The sequence below is a fragment of the Pongo pygmaeus genome, chromosome 2 (genome assembly GCF_028885625.2).
Source record: "Pongo pygmaeus isolate AG05252 chromosome 2, NHGRI_mPonPyg2-v2.0_pri, whole genome shotgun sequence".
Lineage (NCBI taxonomy): Eukaryota > Metazoa > Chordata > Mammalia > Primates > Hominidae > Pongo > Pongo pygmaeus.
This window is the reverse complement of record NC_085930.1, coordinates 169,482,774-169,506,266: the sequence shown is the minus strand read 5'-3', so window position 1 is coordinate 169,506,266 and position 23,493 is coordinate 169,482,774. Positions and strand designations below refer to the sequence as shown.

Sequence of the window (23,493 nt, the reverse complement as noted above, 5' to 3'; positions counted from 1 at the left end):
CTGTTTTACCTACCAAATGTGTTTGGGTTGTGATGATAATTTGGGTTGAAATCACCAGTAACTCACTTTTCTCTAGAAAGTGTAGCTTAGCTTTATGTTATGCGATTGATTTGTCTCCTTGCCTACCTGTTCATTTCTGGCTTCTGATATTCTTCAGCAGATTCCACACATGCCATCTTTCATAGTTCTCTCTTTTTGTACATGCTGTATTTTCTACCTGGAATGCCTTTCTCTAAATAGATTGCCGTTCAGTCTTAAAAATTAAGCTTACATGTTATCTTTAGTAATTACCCTCTTTACTGTCAGAGTACGTTGTGTGCATGTTATTAATACGTGTATTAAATAAGTACAGTCAAGTAACATGTTTACAACGGTGTTTGGCACTTGCTGTTTGCTAAGTTTGGGCCTTATTACTATTTTACTAAATTATATTTCTGTATCATAAGAGTGCTACCTCCTTAAGGGCATAGATATGCAGTGTCTGGTCCATCTTTGTATTTCTAATGCTTGGCAAATAGGTGATTAATAAATGTTTGAATGAATGCTTTCCAGGAGGCTCTAAATTAGTAATACTGTTAACTCATGTTGGGAAGGGAAGGCGTGTGTTTGTGTGTGTGTGTGTGTGTGTGTGCGCGCGCGCATGTGTATAACTTTTAAGAACCGCTTTATTACCTCTCATAAAATTCACCAATTTTAAGTGTAGAATTCAATGGTATTTAGTAAATTTTCATAGTTGTGCAACCATTATCACAATTCAGTTTTAGAATATATCCTAGTCACCACACAGAAGATCTCTCGTGCCTGTACAAATTTTTTAATTCTTATTTTCTTTTTTCTTTTTTTTTTTTTTTTTTTTTTTGGTAGTGCTGTTACCTAAGTATTAACCTTCCTAAGGTATCAATGAAAGTCAGGCTGGGTGAAATAAAATCAAGGCATTATATTTCTTATCTTTGTATTATTTAGAAAGAATTTTCTTTAACCTTTTTCTCTAGTGAGATTGAGTCCTAACTAAATCCTAACTTTGCTCAAGAAAATTTAAAATATCCAAAATTGTACAGTAATTACTATATCATATTTTAAATTAACAATTTTTAGGGCTTTAAAGAAAAACCATGTGTTGGTAAAACTGACTTGAAAATTAGCAGGAATCAAGTAGCCACTAATTGGAAATTAAGTATCAATTAAGTGGAAAGAAAATACTAGAATCTACACCTCATTAAAGCAGGGAAAGTGTTTAATCCCTAGTGCTTAACACAGGGATGGATGCATAGTAAATATTCATTAAGTACACAAACTGCATTCCTTTTAAATTGAGCTAGCATTCTGTTTTGACTTGCTTGAAATTTTTTGTCAATTTCTTATCCCCTTTTGCCTGAATTTATAATTTTATAACTGTTTGACAAGCAAAGAAATATAAAATACCTGAGTGGTCTGCCTAAACTCTACCCACCTCCTCTGAGGAAATAGCAGCAGCAGTCCTCAACCTCCCCCACTTACAGTCTTTGTCCTTTATATATAGCTCTTTGGCCTATACATAAGCCTTTGGCCAGTTTGTCAGCTTTCTGGAATTCTAATTGACACCACTGCTTACTGCATCAGTGTAAGTCGTGTGAATTCACACCTAATATATTTTCATGTAGTATACAAAGCCTGCTCTTTAAGGACAGGCTTAGAAGTCTTATATATCCCTTTCATGGGGTCCCAAAGAACAACTATTGTTTGGAGTAAAAAACATGCCCAAATGCTGCCAGGCTGTGGTGCATAGGGTGTCTTTCTACCAGTTCATTCATTCTCTACCTTGGAGAGGAAAAGAAAACTCTTGCTCTATAATAAAGGGATTGTCAAATCTCTTATTTTGCAAAGTTTCTGTGAAAGTGGTAATAGCCTGGTCTTATGTTGTTACTACAGTGCTAAGTTGGTTTGATAAATACTTTATTAGTAGTTTCAAATTATCAAAAAACCTCCAGACTTTGTTGTAACAAATGAGTATCAAGTAAAAAGAAAATCTTTCGGGTCAGGCGTGGTGACTCACGCCTGTAATCCCAGCACTTTGGGAGGCCGAGGCGGGTGGATCATGAGGTCAGGAGTTCGAGACCAGCCTGGCTAACACGGTGAAACCCCTTCTCTACTAAAAAGACAAAAACTTAGCCGGGCATGGTGGCATGAGCCTGTAGTCCCAGCTACTCAGGAGGCTGAGGCAGGAGAATTGCTTGAACCCGGGAGGCGGAGGTTGCAGTGAGCAGAGATCCCATCACTGTACTCCAGCCTGGGCGACAAAGTGAGACTCCGTCTCAAAAAAAAAAAAAAAAAAAAAAAAGAAAAAGAAAATTTTTCATAAATCTCCGGATTTAATAAATAAGATGTAATATAATGGGAGAAAATTTTTTGGAGTAAACAAAACATTTATGTAAATATGCAGTATGTAGTTGTTTGGGATTTATTTAATAGTTTGCTCTAATGAAAAGAAGTTAAAGCCCATTATACCTTAATCCTGCTACTTTAGATGAAGTGATTGCTAATAAAAACTTTCCTTACACTGGAAATACCCAGTCCCTCAGAAGTCTACCTTATTTATTTGTTGAACAGTCTTAAGTAATGCATCCTACAGATATTATTTTCTGTGCCTGAGACATAGGTCATAGTTTTTTGTTATTAGAATTGCTTATCGATTTCATATTGTGATATTATGCAAAGCTCATTGTGTTCGTAATAGTACTTTTGCTTTAGTGTGAACCATTGGCTCTCCAATTCACTTGAACTCTGACTTCGAGAAGTGTGGAAAACAATATGGCTTAGTGGTTAAGTGGCTTTGTGTGAGACTGTCTGGGTTGTAATCCTAGCCACCTTTGGACAAGCAATCTAACTTCTGTAAGCCTCAGTTTTCTTATTTTTAAAAAGAAATAAAGGGTTGTTTTATTCATGCCTCGTAAGGCTATAATGATTAAATGAGACAGATGTTAACACTTACTGTAGTATTTAGCTAATTATTTTTACTCATTTTGCAGCCTATTTTATTATTTTAAAATTGACTCCTGGTGTTTTAAAAAATCTATATCTGTACCAAATAAAGTTACATAGTATATTAGAAAGTGATAAATGGTATAGAGATAAATAAGGCAGGGAAGAGAGAGAGAGAGAGAAAGTACCCAAATGGAGAGTTGGCAGATGGTCAGGAAGGGAAAAGCCTTCCCATAGAGATAAGGAACTGAGCACTGCAGGTAGTAGGGGAAGAGCATTCCAAACTGAGGAAATAGCAGCAGCAGTAGTACTAAGCTAACACATACACTGTTGTGTACCAGGGACAGTTTAAGTACTTTACATATTTTAGCTGATTTAATCCTTAACAGCAGTCCTGTGAAGAGGGTGTTTTTACTATCCCAATTTTATAGATAAGGAAACTGAAGTGCAGAGAGCTAGTAATTAGTATGGCTAAAAAAATTGAACCCAGGCAGTTTGACTTTGGAGTCCATCTTCTGAGAATTTACTGTATAGTGTATTAGTTAAGGCCTTGCTGCAAGAGACTTTCCAGTGTGTTCGAGAAATAGCAAAGTTGGTGTGAGTACAGCAGAATGAATGAAGATAATGGTAGGAGCTAAAGTCCAAGCAGTGGTATTTGGGGAGGGAATGAGGTGGGAAGATTTGACTGGACGTAAGCCACTGTAAAGACTGGGCTTTTAAGTCCAAAGTGGAGCATGTGAGAGTCTTTGGATATTTTTGAACAGGAGGATGATATGATCTGGCTTTTTGCAATATATTTTTTACTGAGTCCTTGGACCTTTCCTTCCTTGGAGTCTATGGGTAGAATTCAGGAGGGCCTCTGGAATTTAGAAGAAATTACGTCTTTATTTTCACTAACTTATAAATTAAGCAGTGTTTCCTTCACTCAGTGTAGCCAGTTAACCATAGTAATATTAGAATTACCTGTGACTTTGTTACCACCAATAAAAATCACCTCGTTGTTGCATTTATGGTCATCATTACTTTGAAATTATAGTAGTTTTAGACCCACTGCTAGATCCCATTTAATGTGATAATAAAGAAGCACTTACATTACACTTTGTTTTTTATATTTACAGCTCTTTTTTTTTACATTTATGTATCAAGATAGTTTCCTTTGTAACTAAATATATATAATATATGTAATATATATTATATTACATATATATTATATACTATATAGTCTATAATATATATTAATATATATAATATATTGTATATCATATATAATTATTATATATTATATATAACATATATAGTATATTATATAATTATATATATTATATATTATATATTTTATTATAGATAATATATTCATTATATATTATATATAATATTAATATATTAATATATTATATATTTATATATTATATAATATATTATATATTTATATATAATATATTATATATTTATATATTATATATAATATATTTATATATAATATATTATATATTATATATTATATATAATATTAATATAATATAAGATATATATTATATATCTTATATTATATTATATATAAGTTAATATATAATATATAATAAATTAATATATAATATAATATATAATATATAACATATTATATATATTTATTTATATATAATATAATATATAATTTATATAATATATATATTTAGTTACAAAGGAAACTATCTTGATACATAAATGTAAAAAAATCTGTAAATGTAAAAAAAGAGCTGTAAATATAAAATATATATAATATATATTTTATAATACATTATATATGATATATATTATATATCATATATAATATATATCATATAGAATATATATTATATAATACATAATATATTATATATAACATATATGTTATATATAAATTATATATATTTTATGTTATATATAAAATATATAAATTATATAATATAAATTATATATTATATATTATATATAAATTATATATATAAATTAATTATATATAATATATATAACATATATATAATATATATATAGTGTGTGTGTCTATTTAAAAACACTATCTGAGAAGGTATCCATTGATTATACCAAACTGCCAAAGGAGTCCATGGCACATAAAAATTAAGACTCCCTATGAGGATTACTCTGGTTGCTGTCATTATAATAGACTCTGGAGGGAGATAGAGGGTAAGAGCAGGAGGGCTACATGTTAGGAGACTTTTGCAGTTATCTAGTTGAGAGATAATGGTGTTGGCCCAGAATAGTAGAGGAGGCAGTGATATGTGTTTGGATTGTATGTCTTGAAGGTTGAACCAACAGGATTTGCTGACAGATTGAATAAGTAATGTGAGAGAAAAATAATCAAGGATGGCTCCAAGGTTTTTGGTCTTTGCAGCTGCAAGGATGGAATTGCCATTTGCTGAGATGGCGGGTGGAGTATGTTAAAGATCAAAAGTTCAGTTTTGGATTTAAGTTTGTGATATTTATTAGACATCTAGTATGACTTTCTGAGTTGTTACCTCTACGTAATACACAGTCATTAGAAAGAATAAGGTGAACCTGTATGTAAAAACAGATTGAACTTATATTGTTTCTGAACATTTGAATGTTTTACAGTGAACACACATCCCTGTAGTAAGTAACTTAAAAAATGAGAAAAATATGTTTAAAAGTAAAAGAATGGCCACGGTGTGTCATAGAATAATTGGGTGGCCATGAAAAATAATAAAATAGGTATTTATGCACCACCATGGAATATCTCTAAGGTCTATAAACAAAGTAAACCAAAACAAGGTAAAGAACAGGATAGATAGACGTGTCAGAATCATGGTAAATCTAACAGTGTTTTCTATGAGATAAGGAAATTGTGGGTAAGCAGAAGGGCTCCTTTGACTTTTTTTCGCTTTTTTTTTTTTATAAAAAACAGTTGAATTTACTAATCTTGTACATGTGTTATTTTTTGTAATATCATCGGTTCATATGGGGGGTGAGATTATGGGCTCTTTTATTCTTTGTACTTCTGTATTTTTATAAACCTTATGTTATATTTTTTAAAATTGTGATATAGCCAATATTGTATTAATAATTTCAGAGAGATTTTTCATGTTTTGCAATATGAATGGGAAATGAAGATTGAAAATCATCTACACAGTATGATTTTTATTATGAGTAAGATTTGACTTTATATCCATATGGCTAAAAGAAAAGATTAGAGGTGTATATTGAAATGTTAATAGTGGTTTTCTCTGGATAATGGAATTTGAGGTGATTTAAAAAATATTTTCCTGTAATTTTTTTGTAGACTATGAGAAGACAACGAAATGAAGTTGTAGTTGAATTAAGGAAGGTGAGTCTGATTAATATTGGGTACTTCTAAGCATAATTCTAACAACATTGTAGCATTATATACAAGATGCCAAATATATATTATGTTTTTATGTAAAATGTATAACCTATTATATAACTAAATTTTATTTACTAAATTTAAACTTTTTAAAATCTCAACTGCTAAGCATTTTTCTTTAGAAAAAGGAGAGATTTTGACTAAATTTGACAAGCTTTTGAAGTTGAAAGGATACAACTTGTAACTTCTTCATTATGTAAAAACAGATATAAAGAACTTAAAGTATAAGTCATTGAGATACAGTTGTATTAAATAGTTCTGCTATTAATGGGCAGTAGTAAGTCCCTGAAAAGAACTTGTTGCAAACTTCTTCAACTTTTAAGTATTATAGTTGAGAATATATTTATAAATTTGCTCCAAGCATTTTAAGTGAAGTTGAAATGGCCCTTGATTTTTGTAAGACATTGTTGGTTTTTGTCTAACTTTGAACTGCCCAACTTCTGCTTTGACTTTGCTTTTAGGTGGTAAAGAGGAGCTCCCAGATCATGTATAAAATGGTTTAGTACTTTTAAATAAATATTTGTGTTTGGTTCTGGCTTAAACTGTACACTATATTTTTTAGTCAAACTTCTGTTTTTGTTTTGTTTGTTTTTACATAGTTCACGGTTCATTAAAAATATAATATTTGGGAATTGGGACTTAAATTAGTGTTGCGTGAGTGGTTAATTCACAGTTTGGTTTAATTTTTTACATTTGAATTTTACTTTTAAAAGGCACTTCATATTTCAGTTTTTAGGCACAGGATTGCCTGAGCTTTGTATGAAAGTATTCAGGTTTTCTTTTTAACTCAAATTCTCTATTTGATTTTTTTTTTTTTTTTTTAAGAATAAAAGAGATGAACATCTCTTAAAGAGAAGGAATGTACCACATGAAGATATCTGTGAAGACTCTGATATAGATGGTGATTATAGAGTGGTAAGTTATTGTTATTGTTATTCTGGTAACTTTAAAGTACCAGTGAAAGATTTCACATTAATAAAAGAATTTTAAGGTGACTTTTTAACTGAGTTTTCTCTAACTTTTTTCCCAGCAAAATACCTCTCTAGAAGCTATTGTTCAAGTAAGTTGGATTTTTTCCCTCTCTTCATTTGCATTTCTTGTCCTCAACAGCTAATCGTTATATATTTACATCATGAATTATTTTATTTTTTATAGAATGCTTCAAGTGATAACCAAGGAATTCAATTAAGTGCAGTTCAAGCTGCCAGGTAAGTTGAATTTTGAAGACGTGTTTAGATTTTACAACTTACACAGGGGTTCTATTTTGAATTTTTACTATTGAGTAGTCCGTGTTAATCAAATTTAACTTGATGACAAACAATAGTAAATAGTAATAGATCAACTAAATTTTTTTTTTTTAATTCTCTGGTTTAGAGTATTAAAATTGGTGACAGTTTTTTTAACAATTTTTATTTTTAGTTGAAAGTGTGTACACTGAAGCTTTAATATACATAATGCATACAGATGCCAGGGAAAGTTGATTTAACAAATTAATGCCGTAGAGTAAGAGAAAAACATTATTTGTAAAGCTTTACCTTTTACTAATGAATAGGTTTAATTTTATAAAGTCAGTTTCTTCACATCCTTACCAGGTATCTTAATTCTTCTCACAATCCTCATATTGATCAAACAATAAATCCAGAATTATAATGTTACTATGTCGGTGTACATAGACAAGTAGATGTAGATTAAGATTAATGACGGCTGGGCGAGGTGGCTCACACCTGTAATCCCAGCACTTTGGGAGGCTGAGGTGGGCGGATCATGAGGTCAGAAGTTTGAGACCAGCCTGGCCAACATACTGAAACCCCATCTCTACTAAAAATACAAAAATTAGCCGAGCGTGGTGGCGGGCACCTGTAATTCCAGCTACTCAGGAGGCTGAGGCAGGAGAATCATAACTCCGTCTCAAAAAAAAAAAGAGATTAATGACTGCATACACTCCCCGTGTCTTTCCAGGTAGGAAATATCAAGTTGTTTGAACATTTTTTTTTTCTGAGATGGAGTCTCGCTCTGTCGCCCAGGCTGGAGTCCAGTGGCGCAATCTCAGCTCATTGCAACCTCTGCCTCCTGGGTTCAAGCATTTCTCTGCCTCAGCCTCCCAAGTAGCTGGGATTACAGGCACCCGCCACCACGCCTGGCTAATTTTTGTATTTTTAGTAGAGACAGGGTTTCACCATCTTGGCCAGGCTGGTCTTGAACTCCTGACCTTGTGATCCACCTGCCTCAGCCTCCCAAAGTGCTGGGATTACAGGCGTGAACCACCGTGCCCTGCCTGTTTTGCACATTTCTATTGTGAAAACTGTGATCTCATACTTTAAGGGAAGAGGCAGAAAAATCTATTACTGAGACCTTTGTATTAATAAATAGGTTGGGGAAGACATGGTTGTATCATAATGCAATTTAGTGGTTGCTTTGTATATTTATGAATATAAGAATAACACCCTATGTTGAGTTTATCAGTAGGAAAGAGACAAGTAAGAAACTGATCCTAGTTACAGAATTTGAAAGTGGAAAAAGTTTGTAGGTCTATCCAATACCTTATCCAGTGCTGCACGAATCTGTTTTATATTTATTAGACTTTTCCAGTATTTGTTTATCCACCTTAAATAACTTAGAACGGATAGGGAAATTATAAAATTACAGTATTGTGTATCAGAGGTAAAAGAATTTCTTAGATAGGAATTCTTTATGTAGGCAGGAAAATCTCAGAACCATTCACATTGCAAAATAGCAAATTAATGTTTATAGGAAGAATGATTAAGAAATTGATTATGCTCACCATTGTCAGAGTTGAATATTGGATAGTTTTGGGACAGTTCTTCTCAACATGCAATCTGCAAGAAAATTAAATCCCAGTGTATCCTAAGAGGTTTTCAAAGTATGACCTGTGGATCACTGGGAGATTCCAAGACAATTTCGTGGGTATGCAAGAGCAAACTGATTTTCATAATAATTCTAAGACTTTATTTGCCTTTTTTTCACTGTGTTAATGTTTACACTGGTATTGCAAAGCAACTGTGAGTAAAATTGCGGGCTCCTTAATGCAAATCAAGACAGTGGCACCAAACTGGTTTTATATTATATTTTGTAAAAATTATATTATTCACCATTATGTAAAGAATAAAAGCCATTTCTCTTCTAAAATATCCTCAGTGAAGTGTAAAAAAAATTTTTTAAATTAAATTTTGACCCTTGATCTCATGAAACCTTGTTTGAGAAGGCTGGGTTAAGACTTCTTCGAAGTGTTTTTTTTTTTTTTTTTTTTTTAATTTCCACTTAATGCTAAGCACTGTGTCATGTGTTGAGGAAATAGCATGTGGTATAATTCTTTCTCTTTAAGAACTTTATAAGCTAATTGGAAAGGCAAAACTGTATTTTAAAAAATAGGGGGCTGGGCGCGGTGGCTTACGCCTGTAAGTAATCCCAGCAGTTTGGGAGGCCAAGGCCAGGGGATCACTTGAGGTCAGGAGTTTGAGGCCAGGGGATCACTTGAGGTCAGGAGTTTGAGACCAGCCTGGCCAGCATGGTGAAACCGCCATCTCTACTAAAAATATAAAAGTTGGCTGGGTGTAGTGTCACATGCCTGTAACCCCAACTACTTGGGAGGCTGAGGTGGGAGAATTGCTCGAACCTGGGAAGCAGAGGTTGTAGTGAGCCGAGGTGGGCACCACTGCACTCCAGCCTGAGTGACAGACCGAGACCCTGTCTCAAAAAAAATAAGTAGTGATAACACCAAACATAGGGCTATGCTGTATAAATCCTCTTGAAATTCAAAGATGGTGTTATGTAAAACATAGAACTTGAAATGGACTTTGAATAGAGTTTGAATACATAGAAGACCGGGCATTTCAAGTGAGGGGTTTAGGATAGGTTCAGTCTTATTTCGGTTGAAATGCTGTGACAGACGACTAACCTATTGTTTAGTTACAGAGAATAAGATTAGTTATAAGATGGAGCCAACTTGTGAAGTAGTTTAAAGCTAGGTCAAGGAGTTTACATTGATAAAGGTAGTAAATAAGCAGCCATCACATAGTTTATATAGGGAAATGATTTGGTTAAGCTTTCATAAACATTGCTCTTATATAGTAATACAGGGTGTTCCAGTGGGTAAAGATATGATTAGGCCACACGGAGGACTTATCAGCTAAACCTGTAGTCTCCCACATGTGAAAATAGGCACTAGGTTTTGTTTTTATCTTATAAGCTCCATGAGAGCAGTGATGTGTCTGTCTTTTTTACCTCAGATTCTCTAGCATCTGTCTGGCTGTTTTCCTGTCAGTTGCTGTGCTTATTCCATTTCTCTTTAGTTGCTGAGATGAAAATGTTGTTGAACTTTTATGGCCTTTAATTTGGTGTGTAAAGTAGAATGAAGAATTAGGGACTAATATCAGCTATAACATATTTCAGCAGACTACCTGCTTTTGTCATTTGACTCTATTGTGACCTGGTGTGAATAATTTTGGATATGTTGGTGACCTCTTAATTCCTTTCTTAGCAAGGTAAATGCTATGTTGAAGAAATCTGCCCATTTTTTTCTCTGAACTCAAAATTATGTCCAAAAGTAACATATATTTTTTAAAAATTAGTTTTCTTTTTATAAGTCACAGTCAGGACTTTACTGAGGGAATAATATTGTTGTACCATTAAAACTAGTAAAGTGGCCAGGCTCCGTGGCTGACGCCGGTAATCCCAGCACTCTGGGAGGCCAAGACGGGTGGATCACCTGAGGTCAGGAGTTCAAGACCAGCCTGGCAAACATGATGAAATTCCGTCTCTACTAAAAATACAAAAATAGCTAGGTGTGGTGGTGCACACCTGTAATCCTGGCTACTCGGGAGACTGAGGCAGGAGAATCACTGGGACCCAGAAGGCAGAGCTTGCAGTGAGCCAAGACTGCACCACTGCACTCCAGCCTGGGCAACAGAGTGAGACTCCATCTCAGAAAAAAAAGTAAAGTGGTTCATATCTACATTCTTATTTTTCTAATTATTTGTCATCTCTATAAATTTAATTTGTATATCTTTTTATAAATTTAGAGAGAAGGTTGCATTATATAAATTGTTAATTTCAGAGAAGGCACTTGTACCAAATATTCAGATTTATGTTAATATTTGTCAAATATGAATTTAAATTTAATCATAATATTGTATGTTATTAAGTTTCACAAGAGTGTTTTTATCTCTAACAGGAAGCTTTTGTCCAGTGATCGAAATCCACCAATTGATGACTTAATAAAATCTGGAATATTGCCCATTTTAGTCCATTGTCTTGAAAGAGATGACAAGTGAGTACATTATTTATTTATTTTTTTTAATTTAGAATGTATCCTTTGGAGAAGACAAGACTCTCTAGTAATTAGTTTGATCTTTAAAGAAAGAAGAAAAGGGCCGTGGGATGGAGTTGAAAAGTCAAAGTGAAAAGCAGTGCAAGGTTTGTTAACACCAAGAGATGAAGGTAGTAGCCAAAAAAGAACTTGAGAATGATAAATTTAACTTTTAAGCTTTGAAAATTGGCAAGAACTAGTTTGACCAGATAGGTACTTGAGAAAACTGTTTGAGGAGTAGTATGCAAGTATCTTAAAAAAGATTTCTTACTAAAAATAGGGATGCTGGAGGAGGTTGTATGCTTTTTATACTGAAGAGATGTTTTAAACAGTTGTTAAGGGTTAAAAAAGTATGCTGGATGGATAGATAACGTTTGAAACAAAATATTTAATGCATTTTAAATGGTAGAAGGAAGAATGGTTAGATATTTGGCCCAATGTAAAAATCCCTGCTGTTTAAAAATACTTGTTTTTTTTGTAGTCCTTCTTTACAGTTTGAAGCTGCATGGGCTTTGACAAACATTGCATCTGGAACTTCTGAACAAACTCAAGCAGTAGTTCAGTCCAGTAAGTTGGTTATTAATAAACATAATTGTGATTTTTTTTAAAAGAAGTCAGTAAAAAATAGTGATTTTCCCAAAAGACTATGGCAATTTAAATTATAAAATAATAGCTACTACATAGTTATTGAAATAGGTCAACTTAAGTATGTTACTTTAATCTTCTTATTCTGGTGACTGATGTTTTTTGTATTTCCAAAAATTCACTTGATTCCTTTCTAAATATGAGAACATTTCCTAATTATAGTAGCAGATTACATTATTATTGTTACACTTTATTTATAGGACATCAGTAGAAATAAAGGAGTTTTTCCTGTTGCCACATTGCCTCTCAGCCTCTCTTTTTTTGTTTTTGTTTTTTTGTTGTTGTTGTTGTTTTTCTTTCTCAGACAAGATCTTACTCTTTTGCCCAGGCTGGAAATACAGTGGCACAATCTCAGCTCACTGTAGCCTCGGCCTCCCAGGCTCAAGAGACCCTTCTGCATCAGTCCACCAAGTAGCTGGGACTACAGGCATGTGCCACTGTGCCTAGCTAATTTTTGTATTTTTTGTAGAAACAGGGTTTCACCATGTTGCCCAGGCTGATCTCTAACTCTGGGCTCAACTGATCAACCTGCTTTGGCCTCCTAGTGTGCTGGGATTATAGGCATGAGCCACCACACCCGGCCTCAGCCTCTCTTCATGAGATTTTTCTCTTTTTTTTTTTTTTTTGAGATGGAGTCTCACTCTATCGCCCAGGCTGGAGTGCAGTGGTGCGATCTCGGCTCACTGCAAGCTCCACCTCCCGGGTTCATGCTGTTCTCCTGCCTCCGTCTCCCAAGTAGTGGGGCTACAGGCGCCCACCACCACACCCGGCTAGTTTTTTGTATTTTTAGTAGAGACGGGGTTTCACCGTGTTAGCCAGGGTGGTCTCGGTCTCGATCTCCTGACTTCATGATCTGCCTGCCTCAGCCTCCCAAAGTGCTGGGATTAGAGGCGTGAGCCACCGCGCCCGGCCATATCATATATTTTAAAGAAATCTTCTATAAAGTAGACCTAGTTGAAAGAATGACTTGAATATTTTTTTCATTGTTATTATAATAGGATTGCTTTTTTTTTTGTTTCAAGAAATGTAAGTGGAAAATTACTATTGGAAGTAAGAACCCACATGTATTGTCTTCATGAATAGTATTTGATTGTTCTACCAAACAAAGAAATTAATAATTTTAAAGAAGATACTTTTAAAATCCTCTTTATGTAAGCAGCATACTTCTCTGCACTTATTAAAAATGTAAGCACTAATTTGTACATTTTGAAGGGGAACAAAGATGTTATCTAAATAATCATTTTACTAGAGACACTTGTGTTGTAATATTACTTAGAAAAGATAATTACCTCACATCCTATTAAAACTGGTTTAGTTTTGGGTTCAGGTGGTTTTTATTGTGGTTTTTTTGGTTTTGTATAGCTGACTGTTAGGTAAATTTTTTGGTTTCATAACAATGTTTTATTCCCTCTCACACTTTTTCCTTTCTGTTATGTATGCTCTCTAAAGATTAGAAAGAGGCTTATAATTTTTTTTGACCCTGCTAGTCTGCTTTAATATACCAAAAATAATAAATAAATAAATAAATAAATGAGGTTGGGCATGGTGGCTCATGCCAGTAATTCTAGCACTTAGGGAGGCTGAGGCAGGCAGATCACTGGAGTCCAGGAGCTAGAGACCAGCCTGGGCAACATGGTGAAACCTCATCTCTACAAAATGCAGGAAAAAAAAATTAGCCAGGCTTGGTGGCATGTACCTGTAGTCCCAACAACCCAGGAGGCTAAGGTAGGAGGATCACTTAAGCCAGGGGAGGTCAAGGCTGCGGTGACCTGTGGTGGCACCACTGAACTCCAGTCTGGGCAGCAGAGTGAGGCAGTATCTCAAAAACAAACCCATAAGTGAATTACCTTTTATTATATTACAAGCATGATTGAGCTACATATACTTAAATAGTGCTTTTTAAAGTAATATCAGAAGGAAAGAAGAAGAGTCATTTGTTCAGTGCAGTATTTTGTTCAGATACAGACCTATCTCTGTTTCCCATCCTGTTGAGTAACAGAATCACTTTCTGATTCGGAAGATCCCACATGGCCCAGGAATCACTGGCCTGTCTTAAAGACCCACATGTTGTTAACATAAATTTGTGTTCAAAAGTAACTTCAGGCTGGGTGCAATGACTCATGCCTATAATCCCAGCACTTTGGGAGGCCAAGGCAGGCAGATCACTTGAGGTCATGAGTTTGAGACCAGCCTGGCCAATATGGTGAAACCCTGTCTCTACTAAAAATACAAAAATTGGCCAGGCATGGTGGCTCACACCTACAGTCCTAGCTACTTGGGAGGGTGAGGCAGGAGAATCACTGAAGCTTGGGAGGTGGAGGTTGCAGTGAGCCAAGATTCCACCGCTTCCCTCCAGTCTGGATGACAGAGACTCCGTCTCAAAAAAAAAAAGTTACTTCAATAATGTACTTTTTTTTTTTTCAAATTAGAGATAATACTTAATCTATAAGGAATTAATCTTGAAATTAATTCCAGGTTTAATTGTTAATGAAATTTCACAAGCCTAATTTAACATTTGTCTGGATAATTCATTTTGATACCGAGTAAATAGTCGCTGGTCAAAATTCTTCCAATAATGCTATTCCAATAAAATTCATTTAATGAGGCTATATTTTAAGTATATTTTTATAGGTTCCCTTTTTTTTTGAGGTCTCAGCAAAAAAATAAAGATTGATTTTTGGTTTATGGTATCTTCAACCTTAAGTATTGTTATTTTTTCTTCCATCAGATGCTGTGCCACTTTTCCTGAGGCTTCTCCATTCACCCCATCAGAATGTCTGTGAGCAAGCAGTGTGGGCATTGGGAAATATCATAGGTTTGTATAAAATTTGTAATACTAGTCCAAAAATTGTTATCATATACTAAGTAATAAAAATAGCTACTAGTAATCCAAAAGGGAAAACAGTTTGCCTTCAGTACTAGTTTTTGTGAAATAGCTTACAGAAATTTGAACTGTATTACTGTAAAAGCATAAAGTCATAGTAAATAGAATTTTTGTTGCTTAAGATACCATTTTTTTTGGTATATAGTCAGCTCTTAATTATTTGAATAATTATGCAAGATGTATACAATTTAGACCTTCTGTCTCATGCTAGGATCCACTTTTTCTTCCCCTAACCCCCATGTTGATCAGTGGGGTCCATTTTTGTTTCTCAGCTTTCTCCATCAAAGAAAGTAACAAGAAAAAAGGCAAAACTTAAACCAATAATTTTTCTCTGTAATGACAGTTCTGAGAAGAGTCTAAAATGAAATTTTTTCTCTCTTGCAGACTTTAGTACATTAGAATTTAGTAATGTATAAAATATAGTAATATTATTTCTTGTCACCATGAATCAACAAGAGATAACCATAGCCTTTTGACAGTCTAGTTAAATATTTAACACTGTGATTACCATAACTTTCAGGTTCTCTCTGATAAATAATTGTAAGGAAAATAAAGACAATTCTGATATTTCAAGGATTTGTTTTTTTAACTAGAGTATAAACTCAAAAATTCAAAGAACTATTCTCCAGTAAAGGATGGAAAAAATCTGAATTGTATTGTGCCCCAGTATAGCTCAGAGACCTAACAGTTATGAGTGGGGGCTGAGGTGCTGTTTGTAGGGGTCTTGCTAATCTAGTGAAGGAGAATGATTCTAAAGATTATTTTTGCCAAATTGTTTATTCTTGCATGGAAATAATCATTGTTGCTTTGATATGCCGTCTCTTTATTGCCCTTATACAGGGCCAACATGAAAGTAAAGAGTGGTTATGAGTTTTTAAGGGAGAATTTCTCTGTAAAACCATTCTTGACATTGGGTTTATACTATGAGGAATGCTATTGTTTCTATATCCAGAGTCCCTCACTCTTTTGGTTTTATACCAAATGTTAGATTTAGAGCTATTATACAGCATCTTGATCTTTCATTTTTTTATTCCAGTGACATTCCGTAATTAACATGAATATAAAGACGCAAAAAGAATAAACATTTTATCTCCAGATATTATAGTGCAAGGGAAGGTGCTTTCACTTATGGTAACATTTCAACATGGCTTCATATTAGAAACTGCAGCGATGCTTTAGATACAGAAATTAAACTTGGCAGTTCTCTGCAGCAGTGGTTCTCAAACCTTAGCATGCAATCAGAACTACGTGGGGTGCTTGTTAAAACACAGAATTCCAGACCCATAGAGTTTCTGCTTCAGGAGGCCTGAGCTAGAGCCCAATAATCACATTGAGAACCACTATTCTAGCACCGGTTCACCCTTTTTTTCTGACATAGTTTTCTAAGTGTATAGAGTAATTTATAGTTCATAACCTTGATGCTCTGATACGGGATCATAAGTACAAATTCAACAAATATTTTCTTGATACATCTTTTTTATCACATGAAAGTTTGTTAAACCGAGAGTATCGTTGAGAGAGAAGATAAAAGCAGCAGTTTAATTAAGTGAGCAGCAAAATACTGAAGATGGGAATAATGTGCAAAAGAATACCTTATCACCTTATGTTGCCTCTCTCGGCTCAGAGACCTTGAATGTGAGCCTGCTTGTTACTGTCTAAAACTGAACAGTGTATCTGAATAAAATACATGAAGCAGCATATTCCCGGTGCTTTGTGTTTTCTGAAAATGCTTACTGTCGGTATGTTTTATTGAGTTAATTAATCCTTTTTTTCTACAGGTGATGGACCCCAGTGTAGAGATTATGTCATAAGTCTTGGAGTTGTGAAACCTTTACTTTCCTTCATAAGTCCATCTATTCCTATAACATTCTTAAGAAATGTTACTTGGGTTATGGTCAACTTATGTCGCCACAAAGACCCACCACCACCAATGGAAACCATTCAGGAGGTAAACACTTATAAAAAAAAATTAAAAGAGATACCATTATATATATGTTTTTTATCTGTGCATGTTTTTAAATCTACATATTTCTCTCCTCAGATTCTTCCAGCCCTTTGTGTTTTAATTCATCACACAGACGTAAATGTGAGTAAATGTGTCCCATTGTATATTTATGTATGTATGTATGTATGTATTTCTAGGGCTTCCCCTGTGACATAGGGGAGAAATATTATACTAACACATTGTGTCAGCATACTATCAGATTTTCCCATTTCAAGAGTTATTTTATATTAGATTAGTTATTTTATAATATTTTTATATTTACTCTATGTTTATCTATATCACAAAATGTAATACCAGTTAAGAAATAAAGCATAACTGTTATTTTGGCCTGGGCAATATTGTGTGTATGTATATATATTAGTGTTATGAAAACTGACATTAAAAGTTTTTAAAGTTGCCAGTTAGTGGTGATTTCTGTTACTAAGATCATGTCTTTAATTGTTCTTGTGCTTTTTACGGAAGCTCATTTTGACAGTTTGGCCAATGAAAGCACACACTAATAGTGCTATTTTTGTTTTTTGAAAGATGAAAAAGGAAAATGTTTGTGCATGGATTTGTATTCATATACACATACCAAACCATGGACATCAATTGCCCTTTAATTCCATTTTTATTCTATTTCTCAGTTACAGTGACTGGCAGTGGCTTCATTTATCAAGATAACTCTTGATTATCCAAACAACGGGAAAAAAAAAAATCAGTGCAGGCAAGGTTTTAAACATAGCAAATATATTTTGCTTATTTTTACTAACACAGATGGCAGAGGAAAAAGCAACTCAGGGAGTATGAATGAGGTGAAAAACTGCCCTGAGTGCTTGTAAAAGCCAGACCAGCCTTTGGTGTGTTAGAGAAACCAGGAATATAATGGGTAAGGGAAAACACATGAATGAAATGTTTAGCAACAATCAGGAACTCATGTGGTTCTTTAAAAACAGTTTGGCATGGTGACCAGTGTTAGATAAGCTGCTTCATTTTTTTACAATTTAAAGGCCTATACCTTTTGGCCAGAATTTAATTTGTATGGAACAAATTAAAATTAGAATTTTACTGTATCAAACAGTGACATAATATATAAAATTCATTAGATGAACATGATCTCTGTGGTAGAGTTTTTGTTTTTAGCCCCAGATAGTTTAGGATCTTAAAAAATGTGTAAGTAATTTTTGGTTTTGGCTCCTTAATAGCCAAGTTCTTTGATTAAATTGTAAATTGCAATATTTTGCTTTGAAAGATTTACAAGAGGCCAGGTGTGGTGGCTTATGCCTATAGTCCCAGCACTTTAGGAGGCTGAGGCAGGAGGATCACTTGAGTGCAAGAGTTTGAGACCAGCCTGGGCAACATGACGAAACTCTGTCTCTATAAAAAAATACCAAAAAATTAGCCAGGCATAGTGATGTGCACCTGTAGTCTCAGCTACTCAGTGGCTGAGGCAGGAGGATCTCCTGAGCTTGGGAGGTCAAGGCTGCAGTGAACTGTGATCATGTCACTGCATTGCAGCCCAGGTGACAGAGCAAGACCCTGTCTCAAAAATAAATAAATAAATAAATAGATTAGCAAGAAAGATTTAACTTCAAAGTTTATACCTCTACTGGAAAACAAGACATCTTGGTTGACTTTATTTATAGATAGATTGTGTTCTTTCCACCTATTTACTCCAATCTAGATGAGACTGTGACTCCATTTTCTTGCCTTTGATGTATCGTGAAGAATTTCTCAAGCCTGTTTGCATTGTTCTTTTTAGTAACATGATTAACAAATAATATTGCTTACTAAATAATGTGTTAGAAGTTTGATTTGAATTATGATTTTGATCTGAGCATATTAGTGACATGTCCTTTAAAAACATGTATCTAGCTTTTATATACAGTTATGAGCAAGTAACTTGAAATTTTTGGCCTATGTCAACAAATTTTAGCATATGTTGATATTCCAGAAAAGAAACTCAGTTACATTTGCAAATTGAAATTTAGGTTTTTTCACATATATTGATATCATTTTTTTGTGTGAACTCTTTTTTTTTTTTTTTGAGACAGAGTCTCACACTGTCGCCCAGGCTGGAGTGCAGTGGCATGATCTCCACTCACTGCAACCTCTGCTTCCTGGGTTCCAGCGATTCTCCTGCCTCAGCCTCCCAAGTAGCTGGGATTACAGGTGCCCGCCACCACCACGCCTGGCTAATTTTTTTGCATTTTTTAGTGGAGACAGGGTTTCACTATGTTGGCCAGGCTGGTCTTGAACTCTTGACTTCATGATCCACCCGCCTTGGCCCCCCAAAGTGCTGGGATTACAGGCGTGAGCCACCACACCCAGCCTGTGTGAGCTCTCATTTGATGTCTTCTTTTTACATTAGAAATATCCTTAGAGCTTTCTTGAATTTCCTAAGAAACAATGGCAAAGCACTATTTTCACCTTTTAGGAGTTTTGGGGTGTCTTTTTGGGTTTTTTTAATCTTTTTTTATTTTTTTATTTTCTCTTGGGTGTCTTAAGCATAACATTAGTTTACAGTTTTACTATTTTTTTAAAGTCAGGGTCATAAAAACAAGAAAAAATAAACAATGCCGAACTGTTTCTGTTTTTCATAGAGACGGGGTTTCACCGTGTTGTCCAGGCTGGTCTGTAACTCCTGGGCTCAAGCAGTCCACCTGCCTTGGTCTCCCAAAGTGCTGGGATTACAGGCGTGAGCCACCACTCCCTGCCTGGTTTATAGTTTTAAAGGTTTTACTCTTCTCCAGCTTGTCTTGACACAGAGTTCATATTCTGGAAAGGCTTTAGAAGTAGTTTTAGGCACAATTATTCCCATGTCTTTGTCAATAATTTGTGTATTTATTTGCAGCAGTTACAGTTGTTTGTCATACTGGCCTTTGGTCATAACTTCTAATTAGGACCTAACATACTAGGAAAGATCAAACACGTGGCCCGTTGTACTTAAAGATGTAATCGTTAAAAAAATAGTAGGCTACTTAGTAGAAGTTGATTACACAGGCTTTTTTTTTTTTCATAAGTGGCAGCTGTAGTGAAGTATGTATTTTTTGTTTTAATTACAGGTCTCACAGATTGACCTATGATTATTTTAATGTCTTGATCTGCAGCTGTAGGGGACTTCCACTATTTAAGAAGTTGCTGGCTGGGCGCGGTGGCTTACGCCTGTAATCCCAGCACTTTGGGAGGCCGAGGCGGGCGGATCATGAAGTCAGGAGATCGAGACCATCTTGGCTAACATGGTGAAACCCCGTCTCTACTAAAAAATGCCAAAACTTAGCCAGGCGTGGCAGCATGCGCCTGTAGTCCCAGCTACTGGAGAGGCTGAGGCAGGAGAATGGCATGAACCCAGGAGGCGGAGCTTGCAGTGAGCCGAGATCGCGCTGCTGCACTCCAGCCTGGGCGACAGAGCGAGACTCCATCTTAAAAAAAACAAAAAAAAGTTGCCTCCAGTTCTGTAAGGCAAAACAAACTGGTTGGAAAAGATTAAAGTATTTTATACTATAATACAAATACTTGGGTTATTGGCTTTAGGCATATCTACATGGTACTTAACGATACTAGAGAACTCCTTGAATATATTCATCTAGCCCAGATGTTTTGAACAACTGTGCATGTTGGATACATGTAGTCTTTCCAGCTTTATACATGAGCCACAATGTTTCTGGACCTGTTATCCCTCAGCCTTTGGGAAAGAGAATGTCTTTTTCTCCTGTCTTATGAGCTGTGTAGTGTGCGTCTGTATCTTAGTGAATTAAGATTGGATACTAATCTGGGATCAGAATCCTGAATATGGCTCAAAGATGTACGTCTTAGTACAGACATTTATAGATGATGATGTTTAATACCATAGTGATCAGATTCTAATGAATTGAACTGAGAGAAGAAAAGAAGGAAGAAGGTAGTTGAACAATCTTAGAATGGTTGTTTGGTCAAGAATTACTAAAATGAGAAAATATTTAAAAGTTGTTTGAATTTTTATTTTATTCATTAGATATTGGTAGACACAGTCTGGGCCCTCTCTTACCTTACTGATGCTGGCAATGAACAAATACAGATGGTAATAGACTCTGGAATAGTTCCTCATTTGGTTCCTCTGCTCAGCCACCAGGAAGTTAAAGTTCAGGTAAGTTTGTTCTTAGTAAAATTATAAGTATTTCTTACCACTAATTGCTTTAAGCATGGCATTCAAAGATGGACAATTTCAGTAGTTTAAAGTATATTCTTAGCATAACAACAAATCTGTGATGGAAAGAGGAAAATAAATAATAAGCAAGAAGACTCCATTGTAGATTACTAATTTCTTTTTTTAAGATGGAGTCTCACTGTCACCCAGGCTGGAGTGAGGTGGCATGATCTCAGCTCACTACAACCTCCACTTCCTAGGTTCAAGCCATTCTCCCACCTCAGCCTCTTGAGTAGTTGGGATCACAGGCGCACACCATCATGTGTAGCTAATTTTTTCTATTTTTGATACAGTCAGGGTTTTGTCATGTTGGCCAGGCTGCTCTTGAACTCCTGGCCTCAAATGATCCTCCCACCCCAGCCTCCCAAAGTGCTGAGATTACAGGTGTGAACCACCATGCCTGGCCGGATTACTGATTTTTAATGTAGACCAGGGAAGTTCATTATAGCAACATGCATGGCATCTGAAACAAGTATTGACACTTATTTTTTCCTACTCCTCTTCTTTTTGTTCTTCCTCTTTCACTTCCCTACTTTTTTTTTTTTCCTCCTTGCCAACCATCCTTATTTACTCACCTGGCAAGTTTAGTTAACTCTTAGCTTCATTGGTGCTGAAACAAGGGTACTGTACTGAAATGTGCTGTTTAGGGGCTTTCTAAATTGTTGCTTTTCACTTATTTAAATTTATTTTTTATTGTTTAAATTCTTTCACATAATATTTATCCCAAAGAACTTGCATCTAGAAAGAGCCAAAAACAGAGTGTGAGAAGTTCTCAGAGATATAAGCAGTAGCTCTTAAGCTACAGTTGTAATGGGGGAGATGCAGCAAGCTCCCTCTACCTTTGTGAGGTAAATGATATATTTTAATCTGCTAATGGCTTAGAATCTGTAAAGTACAATAATCGCATAAGAAAAACTGTTAGTCTGTAGCCTAAGTCATTATGCCTCAACATCAAAATCAACTGTGTGGAGCTTAAAGAATATGTTTTTAATTTCTCTTACTCAACCCCTGGAGATTCTGTTTTAGAAAATATTTCTTAGAAACGAGCTTTAAAATGCTCTTCAGGTGATACTGATACATAGTCAGATTAGAGACCCAGTACCTTAAAATTAAAGCACTTTAAAGAAGGAACACTTAGCTAAATACAGAAAGAATTAATACAATAATTTGGCCAGACATGGTGGCTCACGCCTGAAATCCCAGCACTTTGGGAGGCCGAGGTGGGCAGATCACAAGGTCAGGAGATTGAGACCATCCTGGCCGACATGGTGAAACCCTGTCTCTACTAAAATACAAAACAAAAAACAAAAAAATAGCCAGGCATGGTGGCATGTGCCTGTAGACCTAGCTACTCGGGAGGCTGAGGCAGGGGAATCGCTTGAACCCAGGAGGCAGAGGTTGTAGTGAGCCAAGATTGCGCCACTACTCTCCTGCCTGGCAACTGAGCAAGACTCCATCTCAAAAAAAAAAAAAAAAAAGAAAAAACAACAATTTGTCATTTAAGGCTATTTATGACTTATCTTAAATATTCTTGCCATATGTTTATCCTTAAGTTTGTATTTATTTTGTGTGTTACTTATGTCTTGGTACAGAATTTTGGTTTGTATTTTGTTTTTTGTTTTTCCAGAAATAATCTTCAGTTTTCATAATGGACTTCATTAAGGATCTATAGGGCTTGGAATTTACCTTTAGCCAGTGCTCAAGGAAAGTTGAAATTCTCTACTCTACCTGACACTTTATAGAGATTTTCTTATACTTTTCAACTTTCATGCCATAATTTCATAAAATAAAATAGTGTAATGGAACCCCATGTAGCTTTTTTCTCTGTACCTCTACTCCTCCAAATTTATTTTGATACAAATTCCAGATATCATTTTACGCAGCTTGCAGCTCTAAAATTTAAGCCTATTTTTTTTAACATAACCACAATACCATTAGTAGACTTTTTAAAACCTTAATGTTAAATATTAAGTCAGTATCTGGATTTTATTTACTGCTTCATTGTTTTTTCACAATTTTACCAAATCAGTATCCAGACAAAGACCACACATTGCATCTGCTTGCTATATATTTTAAGCCTCTTTTACTGTGCAACTTTCTTCTCCTTTCTTTTATCTTTCCTCTTTTCAAT

The 23,493-nt window shown here is 34.9% G+C and overlaps 1 protein-coding gene across 1 annotated transcript in view; it reads left to right on the top strand.

Moving 5' to 3' along the window:
• The window catches only part of KPNA4 (karyopherin subunit alpha 4), a 65,016-nt gene that overhangs the window by 23,017 nt on the left and 18,506 nt on the right, over nucleotides 1-23,493 (top strand). Inside the window, exons 2-11 of the mRNA XM_054482710.2 lie at nucleotides 6,236-6,280; nucleotides 7,163-7,252; nucleotides 7,368-7,397; nucleotides 7,493-7,545; nucleotides 11,529-11,624; nucleotides 12,145-12,230; nucleotides 15,037-15,123; nucleotides 16,971-17,140; nucleotides 17,234-17,278; nucleotides 21,171-21,302. Of these exons, the coding sequence (XP_054338685.1) occupies nucleotides 6,236-6,280; nucleotides 7,163-7,252; nucleotides 7,368-7,397; nucleotides 7,493-7,545; nucleotides 11,529-11,624; nucleotides 12,145-12,230; nucleotides 15,037-15,123; nucleotides 16,971-17,140; nucleotides 17,234-17,278; nucleotides 21,171-21,302 (834 nt within the window). The remainder of the gene's footprint in view (nucleotides 1-6,235; nucleotides 6,281-7,162; nucleotides 7,253-7,367; nucleotides 7,398-7,492; nucleotides 7,546-11,528; nucleotides 11,625-12,144; nucleotides 12,231-15,036; nucleotides 15,124-16,970; nucleotides 17,141-17,233; nucleotides 17,279-21,170; nucleotides 21,303-23,493) is intronic.